This window comes from Cryptomeria japonica, chromosome 9 (assembly GCF_030272615.1).
Source record: "Cryptomeria japonica chromosome 9, Sugi_1.0, whole genome shotgun sequence".
Classification (NCBI taxonomy): Eukaryota; Viridiplantae; Streptophyta; class Pinopsida; order Cupressales; family Cupressaceae; genus Cryptomeria; species Cryptomeria japonica.
This window is the reverse complement of record NC_081413.1, coordinates 737,308,391-737,333,133: the sequence shown is the minus strand read 5'-3', so window position 1 is coordinate 737,333,133 and position 24,743 is coordinate 737,308,391. Positions and strand designations below refer to the sequence as shown.

The window sequence follows — 24,743 nt, the reverse complement described above, 5'->3', positions numbered from 1 at the left end:
CATCTCCTCCACCTTTAGTCACTCCCTAAGGCAAAAAACATGTCAAACACTTCCCAACATGCCTTAGAAACTAAGAATTTGGTCTGAACAAGGAAGAAATTGAGGTCTATGGGGATTTTCACTCTGGACCCTTTGGAAGGGTCAGGAGCGAAATCCATGCTCTTGGTTGGTCTCCCACTTCCTTCATCGAATTCTCCTTCAAACTTGATCGAATTCAGGCTCCTTTCATCTTACTTAAGTGAATATACCATCAAATTAGCTCAAGACAAGGTCATTTCATCATTTTAGGCAAGATAGGGGGGGCAAACTGAGAATTTCGCTCTGGACCCTTTGGAAGGGTCAGGAGCGAAATTCAAGTTTTAGGTTGATTTCCACCACTTCATCACCTCAAATCTCCTCTCAAAGACAAATGTGCATCAAAGCCTTCCCATCACGCCTCAGAAATCAACAAACTTGGTCATATCAAAGAGCAAAGTGGAGGAAAAGTGTCGCTCTGGACCCTTTGGAAGGGTCAGGGGCGAAATCCATGTCTTAGGTCAAAATCTTCATCTTTTAATGCGTCCAACAACCCTTCAAGGCAAGAACATACCGATCCACCCTCTAACATGCCTTAGAAACCAACGCCTATCCAAAACAAGGAAGGAAATGAGAATTACAAGGATTTTCGCTCTGGAGCTCCTCTTTCCAGGTTAATTTTGCACTTCATTCATCCAATTCTTCCTCAAAACATAATCAATTCAACTTCCTTTCACCCCAATCAAGGCAATCCACCATCAAAACTAGCTCCAGACAAGGCTAACCTAGGTCTCAAGGCAAAAAGGAAGGTCAAATGGAGGATTTCGCTCTGGACCCTTTGGAAGGGTCGGGAGCGAAATCCATGTCTTAGGTTGATTTCACACTCCATTGTCTCAATTCACCCTCAAACTTGATCAAATTCACCTCTCCTTATCACCATCAAGTCGATTTGTCACTTACTTAGCTCAAAACAAGGTCTTTCCAATGTCTTAGGCAAAATAGAGGGTCAGATGAGGATTTCGCTCTGGACCCTTTGGAAGGGTCAGGAGCGAAATTCATTCCTAGGTTGATTTTCACCATTTCATCGCCTCAATCTTCTTTCCAAGGCTAGAACACCTCAAGGTCATTCCAACCATGCCTTAGAAGTCCAAAACTTGGCCATAACAAGGAAGAAAATGAAGGTTATGTGAATTTCACTCTGGGCCCTTTAGAAGGGTCAGGAGCGAAATTCCTACTTGGGCTTATTTCTCACCTTTTTCCTCCCTTTCTTGGCTTGAATATGACATCTTAGGCTTCCTCCTATCATCATCAAGTCAAGTTGCTCTCAAAGTGGCATTTATTTCAAGGTCTTAGTGAGGAAAATAGGGTTTTACAAGAATTTCGCTTTGGACCCTTTGGAAGGGTCAAGAGCGAAATTCACAGTAAGGCTCAAATCTTGACTTTATTTCATTATCCAAAGAAGTGTTTGGCTCTCAAAAAATGCATGAGACAAGGATTAGTTAATAGGTTTGGGCAGGTAAAATGTCTTATGAAGGAATTCGCTCTGGACCCTTTGGAAGGGTCAGGAGCGAAATTCCTGATTCCAGGCTTGATTCACTTTGGAATTAACTTGACTTTGCCCTAGACTCAACCCTTGGTGCATATCCTTCCATATCCTTGCCAATTTGCTCAATAATTCCTAAAATCACTTCCTGAATCTTCCCTTTGCCACTGGCTCTGCCTAATCGACTCTGACCTGACAGAAGACAAGACTTTGACATGAAAACCAACAACCCTGACCTACCCTGACTTGAGACTTTCACCTTTTTTGCACAATTTGTCCATCTTCAACCTCCTGAAAGGTAAGATCCTTCTAAGATAACCCTAGGGTTCAAGGGAGACAACAAACGACTTCCCCAAGTCAACGTTACATTTAGCTTTGAAAGAAACCCTGGATGAGCTCTTTGAGAGAAACCCTAATCTACCCAACCCAAGCGACCACTAACTCACTCAAAACACCTAGCAAGCAGAGAAAAAACCTAGCTAAGGGAAAGCAAAACCCAGGAAAAAGAGGGGGTCCCCATCCTGATGGGGCGATGTGTGAAATGGTCACAACAAAGGGGAAGGCAGAAATTCTTGCCTAAGTTGTAAATGAACTCTATTTTCATTGAAGTTATGGTGTAGTAAGTTGTTTCTTTACAATGAGCATGGTTTCTTGTTGGATGCTCATGTTAGATGATAAATAAATTAGATTGAATGGAAGAAGTTGTTGAATGTATTCATGTGGAATCCACTTAGTCCATACCACTAGCCTCTTACTGATTGTGAGCATGCCTTGTGTGGTCAACTAGAATAATATGAGCTTAACCTCGAATCATCCTACACTCATTGTTTATGCATTAACTCGAATGGTGATCAATGTTTGGCGGTAATGGTTCGAACATCTTTGAAACGTCCTTAGAAGATTGCACTGAGCTTGTGTCGAATTGTTCAAGTCGAAGGTGAGACCTAGCTTGGTAGGATTCCACCTATTCATTTATCTATCTTCTTACATTCTAAGTCGTAGAATAGACTCTCTCAAACCCTGCCTCTTTTGCTATTTTTTATCTTTCAATTGAGTAGATAGGACCTTAGTTCCAGAAAATCAAGCATTCAGGCATTCGAATGTAAGTCCTGTTGTGATTCCAGCATAATCACATCAAACCAACTAAGCTTATCCACACGTAGAGACCCTACATTCATGAACCTGAAGTATTTTTTGGGTGAACCTTAAGCAAATCTTCAGCATCCAAAAGATTTTGTTCAAGAGAGGATAAGATACTTTGGTATTTTATTCTGAGTTTGCATGTGCATAAAAAACACATCAACAGGTCCATCTCAAATTCTAAAGTCAACTCCTTCCTGCATCTAAGGATGAGATGATCTTCCCCGGTAACAAATAGGTCATCAACATATAGTACCAAAATTAACATTTCACCATTCAATACCTTGAAGTAAAGATTTGGATCAGCATCATTCTTGCAAAAACCCAAACCCGTTAAGTATCTGTCAATTCTTTCATACCATGCACGAGGAGCCTGCTTAAGACCATATAAGGCTTTCTTCAATTTGCTAACACGAGACTCTTTCCCGTGCATCACGAAACCCTCAGGTTGCTCAATATAGACCTCTTCCTCAATCACACCATTGAGAAAAGTTGTCTTCACATCCATCTGATGTAACTTCCATCCCTTAGCTGCTACAATGGCAATGGTGGTCCTGATGGAAGTATGGCGAGCAACAGGAGCAAAAGTTTCTTCATAGTCTATTCCCTCTATCTGAGAGAAACCAAGAGCCACAAATCTAGCCTTCTATTTCTCAATGCTTCCATCAGCTGCATGCTTAATCTTGTACAGCCACTTGGAAGATACAACGGACTTCTGCTCACGTCTAGGAACAATATCCCACACATCATTCTTGATAATGGATTGATACTCTTCATCCATTGCATCTTTCCATACTTGCTGTTTTGAGGCTTCCTCAACACTGGAAGGTTTAATCTCTATAAGATTACACATCAATGCAACATAGCTAGAGAATATTTGTGGTCTTTTACTTTCTTTGAATGTGCGTCTAGGAGTTGCAAACTGTTCTACCTCCTGCATAGTGTTTCTTGCCCAAAGAGGTCTCTTTCAGCTCACAATAATATCTCTAGGCCCATCAGTAGGATGCAAAGGTTCAATTGGATCATCATCTGCTACAGGTTCAGTGGACTCCCTCTGAATCTTAGGAGTAGGATCAATGTCCACGTCTTGAGTCTCATGATTTTCATCATCTATGCAAGACCCCTTTGATTTTTTGAATGCAACATCTTCCTCAAATGTGACGTCTCTGCACACTTCTATTTGCTCTTGTCCAAGAATGTAAATTCGGTAGGCTTTGGAGGATTCACTGCAGCCCACAAATATTCCTCTGTTGCCAGAAGGTTCCAATTTGGTCCTCCTCCTTGGGAATATGAACATACATTAGACAACCAAAGATTCTCAAGTGACTGACATCGGGCTTAATCCCTGAAAAGGCTTCTTCTGGAGTCATATTCTATAATATCAGATGAGGACATCTATTTTGAACATACACTATTGTTCTAGAAGCTTCTGCCCAAAGAAAAGTATGAAGGTCTTGATCATGAATCATAGCTTTTGCAACTTCAACAATAGATCTGTTCTTTCTTTCTGCAACCCCATTTTGCTGAGGGTTGTAAGGGACACAGAACTCCCTCTTGACCTCTGCCTCAATACAGAAATCACGAAAACTACCAGAGGTGTACTCACCCCCATTATCATAGCTTAAAAGTTTATTCTCTTTCCAGATAAGTTTTCTACTTGAGCCTTAAACTCTTTAAATCTAACTAGGACTTCATTAGACATTTTCTACTTGAGCCATAGTACAAGTTTCCGAGATGCTGAAAATTCCTAACTCTTTAGACCTTCAGAAATAAATCCAAGTCTTCGTAGAGTAGTCATCTATGAAAGTTGCATAATACAAAAATCCACTTAGGGATGGAATTGACATTGGACCACATAAATTTGAATGTACAAGATCTAGAATTTCTTTAGACCTACTTTCACTATTATGAAATGGACTCTCAATGTGTTTGCCCATAGCACAACCTTTACAAGAACCATCATGTACATGATTGAGTTTAGGAATACCTTTGACCATATTCTCTAGTGATGGAAGAGCCCTAAAATGTAGATGCCCAAGTCTTCTATGCCATAATTTGTTGGTACTGGAAGAGTCATGAAGAAGAGCTTGAACTAGATGAGTGGAGAGCTTATACAAACTCTCATGATGATTCCCAATCACATGAGCAATCTTGATGCTGGAGTTCTTTGGCCATGCAAGAACTCTCCCTTCTAAAAATGCAATTTGATAGCCCTTATCCTCCAAGGCTGAAATAGAGACAAGATTTCTCTTAATTCCCGACAAGAATAAAACATCACTTAGATGAAGAGAGACTCCAGAATCTAGGTTGAGTGATGTAGAACCAAACCCTCTCATTGAATAGCGTGCATCATCTCCAATGATCACTTGGAGATTAGACTCCTCCAAATCTGAAAGATTCTCCTGATAGCCGGTGATGTGTCTAGAGGCTCCACTATCAATTAGCTAGGTATCACTATCCGTAGGAACATTGCTTGATAATGCTGATATGAAGAGGAATCCATTGTAGTTATATTCAGCTTCCTTCTGTGATGAGACTTCATTAATGTTAGCTGATTGTTGTTTAGGCCTTGTCAAACAGTCGCTTGCATAGTGACCAAACTTGTCATACCTAAAGCATTGAATGCGAGAGAGGTCTTTCTTCTTCTTCTTTGAATCAGGTGCGGAATCTGATCTCTGATCTCTATTCCTTTTGAAGTTGCCCTTCTTCGAATTCCCTCCTTTCTTGGTAGATTGGGTGGCAAGAACATGAGTATCTTCATTTTGAGAACCTTTGACAATTCCCCTAGCCGTCAATCTTGATTCTTCTTGAATGCAATCCGCACGAAGATGATCAAACTTAGGTAATTTGGATCTCCCACTTATACTCTGAATAAATGGCTCCCATGAATGAGGAAGGCCATTCAATGCCAACATGACAAGGTCTTTATCAATAACTTGGTCTCCAATAGCGCTTAGTTGATCCCTCAATTCGGAAATCTTCATGAAGAATGACTTAATAGATTCTCCTTTTGCCATTTTTACTTGATGAAGTTGTTGCCTCAACGCAAGAGCCCTACTTGTGTTGTTAATCTCATATAGACCTTCCAAGGTCTTGAACATGTCTCTCGCAGTTGACATTTGGAGATAAGAGGCACTAAGTGATCCCTCACGGAGTCAATCAATATCTTCTTCGCTTTTATGAAAAGCTATGTTACCCCGAGTTTCCGGGACGAGGGGACAGGGGAACGGGGAAACGGGTTTCCGGGACGGATTTTTTTTCCCAAAGTAGGGGATGGCAGGGGACGACAGTGGGGACAGCTATATAAAAAATGGGGAAAATTTTAAATATTTGTATAAAAACATGGATAAAGCATGCTTATATACATTATAAAACCTTAACATATAACGTTTGTGTTAAATAATTTAAATTGAGAGTTTGCATGAGACTGGAAGTCAAACAAATAATCAAAATTCAATCATTAATTTTATGGAACAGCCATAGTACAAGTTTCCGAAAGTTTCCAGGACGTCCGAATCACAACATTGAGAAAAGTTGTCTTCACATCCATCTGATGTAACTTCCATCCCTTAGCTGCTACAATGGCAATGATGGTCCTAATGGAAGTATGGCTTTCTTCAATTTGCATACAAGAGACTCTTTCCCATGAATCACAGAACCCTCAGGTTGCTCAACGTAGACCTCTTCCTCAATCACACCATTGAGAAAAGTTGTCTTCACATCCATCTGATGTAACTTCCATCCCTTAGCTGCTACAATGGCAATGATGGTCCTGATGGAAGTATGGCTTTCTTCAATTTGCATACACGAGACTCTTTCCCATGAATCACAGAACCCTCACTTTGCTCAATGTAGACCTCTTCCTCAATCACACCATTGAGAAAAGTTGTCTTCCCATACATCTAATGGATGCATTTGTCATGTTCCCTAATAAGTGATTACGAATGTATAGAATATTAATTATCTTATATTAAGTTCCCATTCACTTATATAAATAATTAATATTTATAGGACATATTTTGCAATTATATGTATTTTTGTTGAGCCGTAATTAGTCTTAACTATTACGGGAATTCTCAACCAACTCTTGTCAATAAAAGGATGGGCTCATGATAGCAAGAGGAGGGGATTTAATTAAGAAAAGAAACCAGTGAAGGTTGATTATCTACGGGATGTCAACAATAGATGAGTGAATTCCTTTCGCCAGCTTTGCTCTGGCCTATTGGAATCGAAGTGTTGAACCACAGAGACGTTGTATTTATCCACCGTTCGTGAGGAAGGTTTCGGCATTGGTGGTAGACACGGGTAAAGCATAACACGCAGGCTACGTTCCATCTTCCTCGTATTACATCCGGAAGCACTGCAGGAAACAAACTTCGTGGCCAGGCAGAGTATTAAAGCTTCGTTCATTCGCGGAGAACCTATGGAAGCTGCACAAACTGCGAAGTGGAGACGGGTATCGAGTTTGCAAACACCGTAGAAAGTCCAACGGTGTGAGTTCCAAGCATTTCATATATGCCGTGACGGGAAGGGGAGCCAAGGTGACATTAATCAGAACGTGTGCATGCAGGCTAGAGGTCCGATAATGGAACATGTAACCATTGCGTAAGGACAACAAATGATTTACAGCTATCATGACGGGAACAGTTGTCTATTCATAGTTTGTGACCGTAGACTTTCACGATACCCAAACTGTGAGGAGATGATGTTGTTCCAGGGGAATCACAACAGCAAATCCAGCGTTCACAGACTAGCGAACTAACAGGTGCACCCAAGAAAGCCTAAATCAAATGATGTTGAATATAATGTTTGTTCAAATAATGCGGTGTTAAAAATTGAATATGAATAATGGTTGTCCAACCAATGCAATGTTGTCAGTAAGCTTGAAGGTTAATTCTGAAATGCATGAATTTTGCTATTGAACGAAAGTCACAATCAATCTATTAAATTCAATACAAATCTGGAAATACACATCTCGGAAACTTGTACTATGGCTCAAGTAGAAAATGTCTAATGAAGTCCTAGGTAGATTTAAAGAGTTTAAGGCTCAAGTAGAAAACTTATCTAGAAAGAGAATAAACTTTTAAGCTATGATAATGGGGGTGAGTACACCTTTGGTATTTTTCGTGATTTCTGTATTGAGGCAAAGATCAAGAGGGAGTTATGTGTCCCTTACAACCCTCAACAAAATGGGGTTGCAGAAAGAAAGAATAGATCTATTGTTGAAGTTGCAAAAGCTATGATTCATGATCAAGACCTTCAGACTTTTCTTTGGGCAGAAGCTTCTAGAACAACAATGTATGTTCAAAATAGATGTCCTCATCTGATATTACAGAATATGACTCCAGAAGAAGCCTTTTCAGGGATTAAGCCCGATGTAAGTCACTTGAGAATCTTTGGTTGTCCAGTGTATGTTCATATTCCCAAGGACAAGAGGACCAAATTGGAACCTTTTCTGGCAACAGAGGAATATTTGTGGGCTACAGTGAATCCTCCAAAGCCTACCAAATTTATTTTCTTGGACAGGAGCAAATAGAAGTGAGCAGAGATGCCACATTTGAGGAAGATGTTGCATTCAAAAAATCAAAGGGGTCTTGCATAGATGATGAAAATCATGAGACTCAAGACATGGACATTGATACTACTCCTAAGATTCAGAGGGAGTCCACTGAACCTGTAGCAGATGATGATCCAATTGAACCTTTGGATCCTACTAATGGGCCTAGAAATATTATTGTGTGCCGAAAGAGACCTCTTTGGGCAAGAAACACTATGCAGGAGGCAAAACAGTTTGCAACTCCTAGACGCACATTCAGAGAAAGTAAAAGACCACAAATATTCTCTAGCTATGTTGCATTGATGTGTAATCTTATAGAGATTGAACCTTCCAGAGATGAGGAAGCCTCGAAACAGCAAGTATGGAAAGATGTAATGGATGAAGAGTATCAATCATTATCAAGAATGATGTGTGGGATATTGTTCCTAGACCTGAGCGGAAGTCCGTTGTATCTTCCAAGTGGTTGTACAAGATTAAGCATGCAGCTGATGGAAGCATTGAGAAATACAAGGCTAGATTTTTGGCTTGTGGTTTCTCTCAGAAAGAGGGAATAGACTATGAAGAAACTTTTGCTCTTGTTGCTCGCCATACTTCCATCAGGACCATCATTGCCATTGTAGCAGCTAAGGGGTGGAAGTTACATCAGATGGATGTGAAGACTGCTTTTCTCAATGGTGTGATTGAGGAAGAGGTCTACATTGAGCAACCTGAGGGTTCTGTGATTCATGGGAAAGAGTCTCGTGTATGCAAATTGAAGAAAGCTTTGTATGGTCTTAAGCAGGCTCCTCGTGCACAGTGAGAAGGAATTGACAGATACTTAACGGGTTTGGGTTTCTGCAAGAATGATGATGATCTGAATCTTTACTTCAAGGTATTCAATGGTGAAATGTTAATTTTGGTACTATATGTTGATGACCTATTTGTTACCGGGGAAGATCATCTCATCCTTAGATGCAAGGATGAGACTTTAGAATTTGAGATGAAGGACCTAGGACTCATGCATTTCTTTCTAGGTTTGGAAGTATGGCAAAGGCCTAAGGAGATCATCCTAAGTCAAGGAAAATACACCATTGACATCTTGAAGAGATTTGGAATGTTAGATTGCAAGTCTATGTCTGCACCGATGGACTAACTTGAAGAAATTGTGGGAAGTTGCAACTAGTTCAGATCTTGTGGATCCTACTATGTACAAACAATTGATTGGATCCTTGATGTATCTAGTTAACACTAGACCATATATTTTCTATGCAATGAGTGCACTTAGTCAATTCATGTGTGAACCGAAACAGATACATCTAGTTGCAGCCAAGCATATCTTGAGATACATGCGTGGCACAGTTGGATATGGCTTAAAATATTCTTCCTCTGTGGACCTGAATTTAGAAGGCTATTCTAATTCTGATTGGGCATGGAGTGTTACTAATCGGAGGAGCACCTCTGATTGTTGCTTCAGTTTGGGATTTGCTATGATTTCCTGGTGTAGCAAGAAGCAATCTTCAATGGCACTGAGCAACGCAGAGGCAAAATAAATTGCAGCATGTGTGGCAACTTGCGAAGCAGTGTGGCTTTGGAAGCTCCTTACAGGACTGTTTGGACAAACATTGGAGCCTACCACTATTCATTGTGATAACCAAAGCTGTGTGAAGCTATCGGTTAATCCAATGTTCCATGACAGAACAAAGCACGTTGAGATCCAGTACCACTACATCAGAGATATGGTACAGAGGAATGTTGTTCAGTTGAGATACATTTGTATTGAGGAACGGACGGTTGACATTCTCACCAAGCCTCTTGCCAAAGTGAAGTTTGAGCATTTTCAAGACAAGCTTGGAGTTGTGGAGAATAAAGCCCTTGCTGAGAAGGAGTCTCAGCATCACTGATTTCTTGTGATGTACTATAATGCATTCTTCTCTGTGAGAGAGAAGTTTGAGGTACAAGCCCTTGTTAATGCATTCTTCTCTCTGAGAGAGAAGTTTGAGGTGTAAGCCCTTGTTCCACCCTCTGCGAGTATGTATGGTGGATCCACCCTTTGGGAGTAGCCACGGTGGATGTCATGTGAGAGACTCCAGACTTAGCACTTGTTCTTATTCACCCTCTGGGAGTAGCCATGGTGAACGTCATCACGTTGAGTGACTTCATGATGAGCACTTGTGTTCATTTGCATTTCCATTGATGGAAGTAGCCATGATGGACCCACCATCTGGGAGTAGCCATGGTGGATGTCACTATGTGACTCAGATATCAAAAAGGATTCCTCCCTAGCTAAGAGGGAGTGTTGATGATAATAGCTATGGTCGGACTCCTTTAGGGCCGACATAGCAAATGCAAATGTGTAATTGGCCTATCGGCCTTACACATTCAACCTGATTGATTTATATGCCTTGCCGACTTTACATTGAATCGATTTTGTTAACAAATGATATTTAGTCGTTGATTAAGAAATGTCTCTTGGAATCGAATGGGCTCTAATAAAGACGCGTTATTATGATGAAATTAATCTATAACAAAAGGACGTGTTTATTAATGAAGAAGCCGACTTTTGAGATAAGTCGTGTTGGTTGGCAAGACGTGTTTGGTATATAGTATCATTCTCTACATCACCTTCAGCAATTCGTATCAACCATCAAGCAAACCGTGTTCTCTCCATAAGCATCAGCAGATTCGCAATTCTACTTCAGCGATTCATATTGTGTATATCTCCATCAAGATTATCTTCAGCAGTTCGAAAGTTCCTTCAGCTTATTGAAGTTAATCTTCAGCAGATTGTTGACTATGATCTCCATACAAAACGAATCAAACCTATGTTGCATTGATTCTAGAGTAAATCTCCTTATTATAGCTTCAAGTGTGAAGCATTTGTAAAGACATTTTGCTAATACAATTCTAGAGATTAATTGCTGGGTTTTTCACCTTCAAGAGGAAGGTTTTCCCAGGGTAAAATCTCTGCATCTTGGTGTGAATTTTTATCTATCTAATCTGATCACTAAAACTTATCAATTACAAAATCAAAAACTAATTGATCATGATGCCAGTTAGGAACAACTAGATTTGTTAAACCAGAGAACTCTGCTTTCACTTGTGCTGTTCAAACAAGCACTTCTGCTTCATTTTCCTTTTAAAGTGGCAGTTTTTACTCCCTCTAGCTTATATTGTTGCATGAGCTGAAGTTAATATATTTGGCTCTGTCTGCACCTTAAGAATAAAAATGTTCACTAAGTAGATCATGAGGTTGTTTTAACGTAAGAACAGCTTTTAACAAAAAACAATAATTTCCATCTCCTTACCCAGCAAATGAAAGCATATCCATTTCAAAGCGTAGGTGTATTGCCATAAAATGACCTTCTAAACGAAGCCGATTGACAATACTAGTACTCAGTTTCATAACATCTTCTTTGAATCTAAGAGCATGATAGTTTACTCTGCATCTCAATCTCTGGTATTCAGCATTGTCTATCTCCTCTGCCAAACGATGAGAAAATGGAGTAAGATATACAGCACCATGTTCTTTCATCTTCTCCAATGCAACTGTTTCATACCAACTTGGAGGAGCATCTCTTGGGGGACGAAGCTGCAGGGCAAAGGAAACTAAACTGTTTAGTTTTTATTTATATGCAATATTAGCACAACAGCATTTAGTTAAATAACAAATCTACATTTTATCCAAGTATACATGATTAAACTTGTATACCTGAAAAGGCTTCATTTTTTTCTTCTTCTTCCCAGTCACTGGCACTTCTGGTAAACTCTGTACAACCTTTACATCATATTTAAGAGATTTGATAAAATGATCAACATCATAAACACCTGCAAAGCCACTGGAAATGAAAATGATCCATCACTGTATATGATCATAAAGACTTAATAAAATGTATATTATGCCCAGTAAACATGTTTAGAAGCACCATTTAGATCCTCAACCACTTGAAAGAAAACCAGGAATAACAGATTGATAAAGCATCATTAAAAAAAATTCAATGGTGAAATAATAATATAATAGAGAAATGGACATTTGATGAAGATAGATTTTTAATAATCTTAATTTTATTAGTGGAGCACAATGAGTAATGAGTTAACAAAGAAAGTTATCCATACTAAGCCTATTATGCTCTGTGCAACTGCTCCCTTCACAGGAAACTACGATACACTAGCTAGATGGAACATCCTTGTTTGACTGATATGAAAATTTCCTTACTCTTGTCCTTCCCTTTCCCAGAGAAATGTCAACCTATTGCCACTTCGACTGAGGAATATATGGCTCATGACCAACAATCATGCAAGAAACCAATAACATTAGCAACCATATAATTACAAGTTTCAGCCTTTGTATAGTATAATAAAAACAGAAAAGGACAGATATAAAGACTCGTACAATATTAACAATTTTTCCAAAGTTGTTCACTGATTTCTAGAATGGTGTTATGAATCATATATTAAAATAAACATGTGATGAATATTAACAAGGGGATAAGATGAGAATAAATGAATGCAGTAACTGATATAATATAAATCAGAAGTATTACAGATTAGAGTAACTATGGATGCTTGAATGAATCGTGATGAATATCAGACTAACAACAATAATCACAGCTGCCACCTTTGGCTATATTAAATAACGATTACCCAAGGATATCTAATTAAATATTAAGGATTAATTATATCATATGCCAAGAATTCATTGGTTGCAAAGTGAACCAGAGTAAAGGGGTGTGCCTATATCCAAATCGTCTAGCCAAGTGGCAACCAGGTCAGCTAACAGCTAGATTGTCAATTGATTGATAGCACATCAGATGGTGTAATCAAAGTCAATAGAGGAAACCATTCCAGAGAATGTGTACTACATAGAACACCAAGATCAGGACAATATGCCAAAAATAAATACCTAGTCAGTAAACATGATTAAGTGCAGACGTGGAAGAATTAGGGAAAGTTTATTCAAATCTGGAGTTCACGGTTTCATGGCATTCCCTTTAGTTAATTTACCAAAGCATTTGTGTTTGTATTTTAAACTATTCAATTTGTATGTGTACTTGCATTGTGTTGTCTCTGCTTTTAGTTGAACAATGAAAGCATATAGTTGTAAGGATTTCTTTCAGTGTTGATGTGCAAAATTGCCTTGTGCTTCAAATTAAGAAAAAAAGATAGGATATTCATTTAGTTTGTTTCTATTGCATACTCTAAATCAGCCAAGAAGATACATTAAAAATTGTGAATAACAAGTACATATTGTCTGGTTTGAGGCTAGTTTTTATTTACAAAGCTTTTCTTCTCATTTGGAGAGTGGTTCTACTGCACATCTACTCCACTTTGTATCTCACTGATAGGTGTGAAATAAAATGTTAACACAATACAGTAATATCACATAATACACATGATTGTGCATAGACATTTCCACCTTACAGTAACAATATATAGAAACAGAAAAATTGACATGATAGCTCAAAAATAATACAGCTATAGATATGGTGTAAACCTAGAAGTGAGAAAATTATTTTAGTTTACAAATACAAAACTTCAGATAACAACAACAATCCCTTACCATATTCAACCATAATTTAAAAAAATTGTAGAGAACTTGCAAGGCTATCATCTCTCTTCTATTATATTTGAATTCTCAGATTTATGACATTTAATGCATCATACATATGGTTATACCCAGATGTTTGTTTTTACATTTAAGTAAGATTAATTCCACACATTCAGATGCAAAAAAAACTACTCAAAAATAAAAATCAGATTAAATATCCTATCATGCCAAAAGGAATTCATGACCAGTTCTAGAAAATAAAGATGACTGCTCAAAGGAATGAGAAACTGAAGAAATACCTCTTATCGTGCCAAAATGAATTTGTGTCAAGCTCAGGCAAAACAAGTGTTGCATTCATTATTCTAGCAGCAAGAACAGCATTACATATCTGCAAAGACCAGGCCAGAGGTTGAAAAGAAATGTTTGAGCAAAGAAAAATGCACCCATCAAAATTCAACAATCAAATTTAGCATCCATCTACAATATACCATTAGAAGAGGATAGACCTTGGCAATCTTCCCTTGGTGAGTTTATTGAACTCTATAGCTAAGTCATACATGGGCAAAAGACATTTACACCCATGTTAATATTAAGATAGAAGAATTATTACAATTTTCAGACAAATTTTCAGACATTTACAGCCATGTTAATATTAAGTCACACTCAACTTTAAAATTTCAGTAAATCAGCCTCACAAGCTGCTCAAAATAACTGCTACTTTTCAAGTTGTATGATGTTAGCAAGAACACAGGTAGGAATAATTTTTCATGGGGATCAAAACCCTAATCTCAGAAAAAAAGTAAAAATTCCAAACCCTTTCTTTTTACACTTAGAAGCAAACTTTTTCGAATCTAAAGACATGGGTAGAATCAGAATGACCTAAAGAACAAAACCCAGATGCCAGTTTCAAAAATGCAGAAAAAAACAGAAAAAGCAAAAATTTCTAAAAATAGCAGGTTGTCAGAAATGACTCAAAGCAATTGCGATTTTCGTCCCTTAACCTTTTGAACACTTTGACAACGCTCAAATTCAATTCTGAGCATAAATTCTCAGTCTGGCCCGGAATGACCCCAAAACTCTACTCCTCATTGTAAAAAGACTAGTGATTAGCAGATGCGATGCCAAAGCAGAACCCTAAAAAGCAAAAAAAAGGGGTTCCCCATTTGCAATGGGGCGATGTGTGAAATAGGTCACAACAGGTCCAAATACAAAACTTTCTTTGCTTGGGTTCAAGTAATGGCCAATACTTCATCATGTCTTTCTACATCAATCATGTTCATGTTGGCCTTTTACTTCAATAGCCAAAATCTTCGTCTCCAAGTCCACACCATTTGCATAGTAATCCTATTGTGCTCTGGCTAGTATAGCAATCTCTTGCAAGTCCTCATTAAAATAGAACAACCTTTTAAGTTGTACTATATCCGACTCCAACCTCCCCCTTTTTGGTTTCAATAGCCAGCAAGAGATGTATTTATCATTTTGTCACTTCAATGGAGTGCTAAGTGAATGGATTTCTCTCCATGTGTTAAGAGCAATTTTTGGTAACTTGCTGAGTACTCGGCAGAACTCGCTGGTCTCACGAGTCCAGAAGCTCACAAAGTCAACTCGCCAAGGACTCGCGAGCCGAGTCCTGAAGAGTCCTAGCGAGTACTCAGTCGAGTCTCATGCAAGGACTCGCCAAGTCCTAGGCTTGGACTCACGAATCCTAGGGTCGGACTCTCGGGTCTGTCTAGGAGTGGAGAAGACAAGCATTTGGGAAAGAATAAAGGGGTGTTGAGCCAAAAACAATGGAAAAAATAGTCAGAAAAAGTCATAATTTTGCCCTATAAAAGCATTTTTTTTCATTTTTGCTTCATCTTTTCAATCATCCAAAAAAAAATAGTGTGGATTGTTGGGTTTTCCTCACATCTAACACCTTGTGCAGCTTATCATTGCTGCCCCTCAATTAGGGTCTCCACTCCCGAACCCCAACTAGTTATTGGGATCTCTTTTCATATAAGAAATTTGATTACAATGAGGGGGTTTGGGAGTGAAACTACACAAATGAGGTTAAAGTTGTCAACTAATTTCTTTTTTTTGTGTAATTCTACAAAAAAAAATCGCTGAGATTTTTGTCAAGTTTGTGCCAAGTCTCTTGTCTGAGTCAAAATTTTGGGCTGCCAAGTCGAGTCCAAGTCCAAGTCCTTGAACTTTGGTTAAGAGCACATGCATGCTCATACTCCTCAAATTGTATGGCCATTCTTTAATCAAATGACTCATAGCCTAACAAATATCACAAAACATTTTTCTAGGACAATTATTTTTTATGTGAACTACACCTTAAATTTTTTAGCACCAAGTTCTTTGCTTTTGTTATTGGTTTCTTTCTTTTCCTTAAGTACCTTCATCATCTACATCCTATCCCTTCTCAAGGCTTGCACAGTTCCAGATTCATTCTCACTACTGTCATTAAAATTTGATCTTCCTTTGTTTTTCTTTTGCAACAAGACTAAATTTTGTCCTCAATGTCTAGGCCAATCACTTAATTATAGGGTTCTACATAGAAAGGAGGTGGTACTACCTTTTTTTTTTTCCAATAGTGAATAAATGAGACCTTCAATGGACCATCCTTCTTGGAGGTTGTTGGCTGGTACCTTTTCTAATGTTACTAGGAGTTCATCAAGCCTATGATTATAGGCTCTAATATTCTCATGTTTTCTTTCCTTTCTAATATATATTTTGGCAACAATTGCAAATTGTCTATAGTACATTGAACTCCTCTTTAAATGCTTTCTTTAATCTTTCCCAAGTAGTTGTGGAAGCAAAATAGATCTCTACGTAGCAGTCAATTGTTATACCCCTTATAGGTTGGCTAGGATGGACCAAACCAGTATGTTTTGTCATCTTGGCTATTTGTTGCCCATATTGTTTTGCATGTACTGAAATGGCTTATTGGATCTTCTAACCTGTTATTAATGAATTTGGGCAGCTTCTACCTCTCAACAATAGGACTTGATGGTGGATCACCATGTTTTTCTTCAAATGCAACTCCAATGCCTAACTTACCAAGGACTTTTGATTCAAACACTCTAGTGCTTCTCTTGCACTCTCGACCATGTGAGAATCCTCAACGCATTTTGCTTCAGCATTCAAAACACTTGAATTGCCTTTAGGTTCTCTCTTGTACACCTTTGGCCCAAGAGTTTTTGGCTCAATTCCTTCAATCACTAATTCTTCTTCAATCAACAATCCCTCAATGCCTCAAAGGTTACTCTCGTAGGTTTCTAATAAGTAATAATGAATCTTTAGATTCTATCTCCCAATCTACCTCATCTGAAGGTGGTTGTACTGGCTTTTCCACTTGGTAAGAAACATCAGCCCACGCTTCGTCATGTAGTGGTAGGTGCCTTGCTACCTCTTCCTACTCTTCCTTCATAGTTCATATTTTTTTGTAGTGGGAATGTTATGATTTTCCTGGCTTCAACTCCAACTTCAGCTTGCACTCTAATTTCAACTCCATTCTTTAGATGGGCTCCAACTTTGGATTGGTACAACTAGGGTTTCAATTCTTTCTCATAGTTGTCTCCTCTTTTCTCTTTGTTCTACAATCATTAAGTAATGCCTCATCTCTTGATCTTTACCACGTTGTGATCCCTTCCTAGTTTTATTGGGGTTTGAGGAGAATATCTTAGATCTGACCCAATTTCTTTTAAGGTAACAGTGCAAATGTTTGCTCTTCCATCTGATAAAACTAATACTAGAATTAATAATAGAAATAACAATGCCTACCAAAGGTCAGCCAAAGAAGTTATTACAGAAGTAGACCAAAGATGGTCAGCCAAGGCTTAGACTACTTTCCTCGATGATGCTAAACCATTTAAAGGACTCAGCAGTTGCCACAAGAACACGTTACACGACTATCTATCAACCAACTCTATAACTACCTGAAAGCCAACAAACAGTTAATAAATAATCAGATACAACTATATTAACAAAACATAATAAAGGGATTGTATGCTGACTATAAGGCCTGTCACAAATTTTTCAATCTATGTTGTTGTTGCTCATGGTTCTTTCATATTTTTAAATATAAATTAAAACCATAGAATTTTGTGTCTTCATAGTGCATCAGGGATATGTATTAAATTTAGATTTCGGCTAAATGACAAGGTCAACTTTAAATTTGGCTCCCTATCTTTAACAATATCAGTCAATGCTCAGGAATGACTAAAGAGAAACACCAGATTTCAAAGGGCAGTATAGTAGACGGTAGGGTTAAGGCATAAGAGACCCCATCCTAAAATTACACGGAAAAGTATAGAAAAAAAAAATTACATAACAAGCATGATTAATAATAAGTGCATCATTCATTAAATTACACATTCTAAAATACAGATTTGAAATAAATGAATCAGTGTTTTTCTTGCTGTATAAAAAAAATGAAAATATAATGATACATCCATGATAGATGACAGATAGAATAAAGTTAGAGAAAAAAAATAAAACATATTTTACATAACAAGCATGATTAACAATAAGTGCATTATTTATTAAATTACACATTCTAAAGTACAGATTTGAAATAAATGAATCAGTGTTTTTCTTGCTGTATACAAAAATGAAAATTACATCCATGATAGATAACAGATAGAATACTTAAAAGTTAGTCTATAGATTAAAAAAATGTAGAAAATATGTTGGAGCAATTTCAAATCTAGTACTATATGATTAAAAACAAGCCATATAAACTATACCACTATTTTATTACTAGCGCAACATAAAATCCAAAAACACTTCATGTGCCATGGATATCTGAACCATGAAGAATTATTGAGTGATCCTGAAGGCATTATTTACAATAGAATTATTACACTACAACCTTTCAGCCATATCTGAGCCAACTGTCACCATCTAAATCAATGTTAACTGAGAATATTTTCCAGTTCAATCTCAAAAACATCCTAGAGTCATTACAAGCAACAAAGTTTAACTAGGAAAGTATCCACATTTGAAGACAAATTGACAGATTTACATACCGCACTACGTTGCTGATTTAAACCACCATTACAACGAACCACTAAATATCCATTGCTCTCCTTCGGTGGTGCTGCAACATGACATAGAACATGTTTTAGAAAAACATGTATATACCATATTTATTCAGCAATGGCTTTTATAGAAAAGAAATGGAACAATCATAGCAAGTTCATGAGAATAGTATACGAGGCCAGTAAGATCTTGGTGCCGAGGATGGCCTCCAACCATCAGAAGGAGCACCAGTCCAAAGTATTCCCACATCCATCTGCAAGGAGAAGATAATTATTGCTACCCGAGTTGTATGATCAACAAAAAAACCTCAATTATATGATCAAATCAACATCGTACTAGTGAAAAAGATACAAAACAACTCTCAGAAAAATTCAATTACCATCAACATCAGCATGTGATTTACATTGCATTTTGTCAAATCTATTGATAGAATTAAGATTGCACCACTTACAAAGAATAAAATGACAAGATATCAAATAGAAGCTTAAATTTTGCAAGTATGCCAATTCGCTAACATAAGTATTTACTAGAAATTTAATTTATTCAGATTCCACATAACTCAAACAGACTATGAACTTACAACTAATTTTTTTGAATAATTTCAAATTCAACAACAAATGCTTTTTGACAAATGTCTAACAACATAACTGCTCATATTTAAAAATACACACGCATGCATGAGCACTTGTTTCAAAATAATTATAACCTATTGGCAATGCTAACATTTTCTTTAAGATGTTTTCACCTCAAAGCATAAAGCAAATAAAGCAAATAAGAGTGTTCTATTAGGTATATATATCAAGCCCCTTCTTTAAGATGTTTTCACCTCAAAGCATAAAGCAAATAAGAGTGTTCTATTAGATTTGATTTTTTTTTTGGTTGTTTCAACTTTCAAGATTATCTGTGTTCATATTTCCAGTATCAACATTTTGGAATCTCCATTCTTTGACCCATTTTCAAGACTCTGATTGTCAAAATACTGTGGATAGTTGTGTTCACATATATATCTATGATATGTCAATTTGACTCCTTTCATTTATCTTTTTGTCGATGCATGAGACAAAGGGTAATGGATTTCCCTGCATTGATCATTTTTAATTCATAGCTTATTTGTGCCCTTGATTTCAATAGTTTCCTTTATAGAACTCTTGGAATGGTGATCAATTTTGGCTATGATTTTCATGTCTTCAAGGGCATAAATGATGATAACTATGAGTATGATTGTTCCAGATATAAGCAATTTGTTAATTGATTCTGACGTAAAAAGAATGGTATGTTTCCCATCTGTAAGGTCTTTGACAAAAATAGAAAATCAAGTACAAAGTCTTACAATAGAAAGTGGGTCCTTCATAGCTTTTTAGCATAGTGTACTCAATGTGTCTTCTTGATGTTCTTGCATTGTTCTACATTGTGCTTTAAATTTTAGTAGAGTTAACTGGATTCCTCTGTTGTTTAACTTGATTAGAAGTATGTCTATCTAAAGTGCTTAAAATCTCCCAATAGTAGGATGATGTAACGTTCCTTGAATGAGTATTTCAGAAAGGCGATGTATTTCTTGTTCTAAATGCTTCGCATCTGAGATTATGCTTGCTCTTGTTGCAAGAGTATTCGAAACTGCAGATACCTGTGAAAGGGTAATGTTCTCCTAAAATATAAAGTACAAAAATGCTAAGTTACCAGTAATCATACTGGTTCAGATTCCGGTTCATTGGATCCGGTTCATCTTCAGTATGTTGGTACAAAAACATATATATATAGATATATACTAAAAATCAATATTAGGCATAATATACATATCTTTAATATTTATAGTGTACAATGATATTTATAAAGTTAAACGTTATACAATATTGATAATATATAATATTATACTATAATGATAAAATTATAAAGAAAGTTCATTCTCTCTATTGTCTTCATTGTTTTTTGAGCTCTTTTCAGGATTCTTAAGCTTTCTTTAGGATTCTTCAGTTAGTTCTTTATTCTTTGTGCTGCCCATTCATGGGTCTGAATGGGTCTTTATTTTTTTATTTGTTTAGATATTGGGAGTGGGCCCTATTCCCACAATTTACTGATCAAAAAAAATTATAAAAGAAAGTTAATACTATGATATTGCTATCAGGGTTCAACTGTGTAGTTTTTGAGTCAAACTCATTGACCCATGTTTCATGAGTAGTCGTTCACAAGAACCCATCTCTCATGAGAATGAATGGTCCACTTAGCACTCATTGCATCTGCTCACAAGGGTGAAGCATTGGGCCTTCTCGGGAGGTCACCCATCCCAATACTACTCCAACTCAAGCATGCTTAACCAAGGAGTTCCCTCCAAGGTTAAACCCACTTAGCTTGCAACCCCATTTGCAAAACCTTCAGCAAGTGTTGTGCCTTATGAACCATTCATTATAGAGCCCCTTTAGCTCATCAATTGATAAGTAGGAGGTATTTTCCACAGCAAGTCAAACTATGATATTGCTATCAGGGTTCAACTGTGTAGTTTTTGAGTCAAACTCATTGATCCATGTTTCATGAGTAGTGGTTCACAAGAACCCATCTCTCATGAGAATGAATGGTCCACTTAGCACTCATTGCATCTAGGTGATGCTCACAGGGGTGAAGCATTGGGCCTTCCTGGGAGGTCACCCATCCCAGTAGTACTCCAACTCAAGCGGACTTAACCATGGAGTTCCCTCCAAGGTTAAACCCACTTAGCTTGCAACCCCATTTGCAAAACCTTCAGCAAGTGTTGTGCCTTATAAAATATATAATAAGATATAAAATTATAAAAAATAATATTAATAAATAATAAATATTCATATATAATTGATTTTAGACATTAAACAACATACATAACTATTATTATTTTTATTATTAGTCCTAATATTAATAAATTATTGAAGGATGATTGCCGCGAATCTGAATTCTGGAGTTCTTGTTGATTTTAGTAATCAGACTAAAATCAAATAACAAAGAATATATAAATGCAACACATAACACAATGCTATCCTGGGAAAACCTCCCTCTTGGAGGTGAAAAACCCAACAAGAAATCTCAGATCCGATTAGGTTAAATATAACAGCAAATTACAACATAGCCCCTCTAGGGCATACAAGTACCTTATCTGATTCACAACTCAGATTAGACTTGATCAACTTGCCCAGAATGCAGATTTCAGACAATATGGTGATATTTGCATGCCCTAGGATGAATGTCTTCAGGTCTAGAGCAGATTCAGCAACCTTGAATCAGGTTCGGCACCCTAGGAGCAGGCTTGGTAGACTTAAGAGCAGATTCAGCAGGCCTGAGAATAAGTTCACCCAGTTAGAAGATGATTCACTGAATACTTCGCTGCCTTAGATGATCAATTCGCTGTTTAGGAAGTTCGCACAGCAGAAGTAGGAGTATTTGCTTGGTTAATTGTATTTTTAATCCTCAAATGATCTTACTTATATATATGAGTTCAATCCCACTACAAACCTTGGTCTGCATTATTGATTTTGGCGCCAAGTCACAATAATTTGAATACTTTGTTTACAAGTTACATCGAATAGGTCTTGACCTATTTACAAGTTATATATTAATCAATTCGCCCTATTTAGAGCCTGCCCTTAATCAGATATTACAACTGAAATTTCTAAATGTCAAGGCCGATAGGCCACTTGACATTTTGTGCACTAGGTTGGCCTAGAAGGAATCCAACCTAGCTACACAACAACACTCCCTCTTAGCTGGGGAGGATTCCCTCTGAATGACCAAGTCACATAGTGACTACCAACATGGCTACTCCCATGGATGCAAGACATAAGTGCTTATTGTCATCTCAACATGGCATTCACCACTCCCAGAAGGTGAACAAGCACATCAAGACATCCACCATACCTACTCGCAGAGGGTGGATCCACCATGCCTACTCCCAAAGGGTGGAAGAGGTCTTTCACCTCAACCTTCTCCTTGAGAAGGATACAACACCACGTTGCATTGCTCGCAGAGGGTGGAAGATACAACTTAATGTATCACTGGAGCTGAGACTCCCTCTCAGCCAAAGATGTGTTCTCCACAACTCCAAATCTATCTCGGAAGTATTCAAACTTCACTCGAGCAAGAGGCTTGGTGAGAACATCCGCTATCTGCTCATCAATGCTAATGTATTTCAGCTGTATGGCACCTCTCTGCACCATATCTCAAACATAATGATAATGAGTCTCCACATGTTTTGATATGTCATGAAACATAGGATTGACAGACATCTTTATGCAACTCTGATTATTACAATGGATGACTGTAGGTTCCCAAGGTTGTCCAAACAACCCAGCAAGAAGCTAACGAAGCCACACTGCTTCTCTTGATGCCACAATTGACGCAATGTATTCAGCTTCAGCAGTATTCAATGCAACTGAGGACTGTTTTCTGCTACCCGAAGAGATCATGGTGGATCTCAAGCTAAAACAAATACCTGAAGTGCTCAACCTGTCTGTGACACTTCCTACCCAATTAGAGTCGGAATAACCTTCCAAGGTGATGAAAGTGTTGAGAAGATACTTCAACCCATAACCAACTGTACCTCACAAATATCTCAGGATATGCTTGGCTGCAACAAGATGAACATGCTTGGGTTTGTTCATGAATTGGCTGAGAGCACTCACTGCATAACAAATGTCTAGTCTAGTGTTAACTAGATACATCAAGGATCCAATTAACTACCTGTACTCAGTTGGATCTGCAAAATCAGAGTTAGTTGCAGATATACTTAACTTCTTCAAGTTAGTTTCCATAGGAGTAAACATAGGTTTGCAATCCATCATTCCAAATCTTTTCAAGATATCAACAGCATATTTTCCTTGACTTAAAATGATTTCGTTAGATCTTTGCCATACTTATAATCCTAAAAAGTAATGCATTAAACCTGAATCCTTCATTTCAAATTCTAAAGCTAATTCTTTCTTACATCTAATGATGAGACTATCTTCACCAGTTAGAAATAAATCATCCACATATAAAACCAGAATTAACATTTCACCATCAAATACTTTAAAGTAAAGGTTAGAATCAGCATCAATCTTACAAAATCCTAAGCTTATCAAATATTTATCAATTCTTTCATACCAAGCTCAAGGGGCCTACTTAAGGCCATAGAGTGCTTTCTTTAACTTGCAAACGTGAGATTCTCTTTTATGAATCTCATATCCTTCTGGTTCTTCAATATAGACTTCTTCCTCAATGACACCATTTAGGAATGTAGTCTTTACATCCATCTGATGTAACTTCCAACCTTAAGCTTTAGGTCTAGGCACAATGTCCCAAACATCATTCTTGATGATGGACTGGTATTCTTCATCCATGGCTAACTTCTATGCTTGCTGCTTCATAGCTTCTTCTACACTGGATGGTTCAGTCTCAATGATGTTACACATTAATGCAATATAGTCGGAGAACTTCTCAGGTCTCCTACTTTCTCTGAAGGTGCCTTTGGAAGCTGTGAACTTTTCTGCTTCTTGAATTGTGTTTCTAACCCAAAGTGGTCTCTTCTTGCTAACCACAATGTCTCTAGGCCCATCAGTTGGATCTATGGGCTCAGATGGATCATTATGTTCTATAGGTTATGGAGGCTCAATAGACTCCCTCTGAATCTCAGGGTTAGTATCAACATCCATATCTTGATTTTCATTTAGTTCTTTATCAATGTCAACTAAAGAACACAGATCTTTTAAGAGCAATATTTTCTTCAAAAGTAACATCTCTACTTACCTCAATATACCTTTGACCTGGAATGTAGATTCTAAAGGCTTTGGAAGATTCACTATATCCAACAAGGATACCTTTCTTCCCGGATGGCTCAAACTTGGTTCTCTTTTCCTTAGGTACATGAACATATACAGGGCTTCCAAAGATCCTTAAGTGGCCGATGTAAGGCTTGACTCCTGTGAAGGCTTCTTCAGGAG

The 24,743-nt window shown here is 37.6% G+C and overlaps 1 protein-coding gene across 3 annotated transcripts in view; it reads right to left on the bottom strand.

Moving 5' to 3' along the window:
* Positions 1 to 24,743, bottom strand: part of LOC131038674 (O-fucosyltransferase 1) — a 59,305-nt gene that overhangs the window by 22,820 nt on the left and 11,742 nt on the right. For all 3 annotated transcript variants that reach the window (XM_057971186.2, XM_057971188.2, XM_057971187.2), the window contains 5 exons: positions 18,982 to 19,060; positions 18,795 to 18,865; positions 14,079 to 14,167; positions 11,944 to 12,070; positions 11,540 to 11,823 (listed from right to left, as the gene is read on the bottom strand). In XM_057971186.2, the coding sequence (XP_057827169.2) occupies positions 11,540 to 11,823; positions 11,944 to 12,070; positions 14,079 to 14,167; positions 18,795 to 18,865; positions 18,982 to 19,060 (650 nt within the window). The remainder of the gene's footprint in view (positions 1 to 11,539; positions 11,824 to 11,943; positions 12,071 to 14,078; positions 14,168 to 18,794; positions 18,866 to 18,981; positions 19,061 to 24,743) is intronic.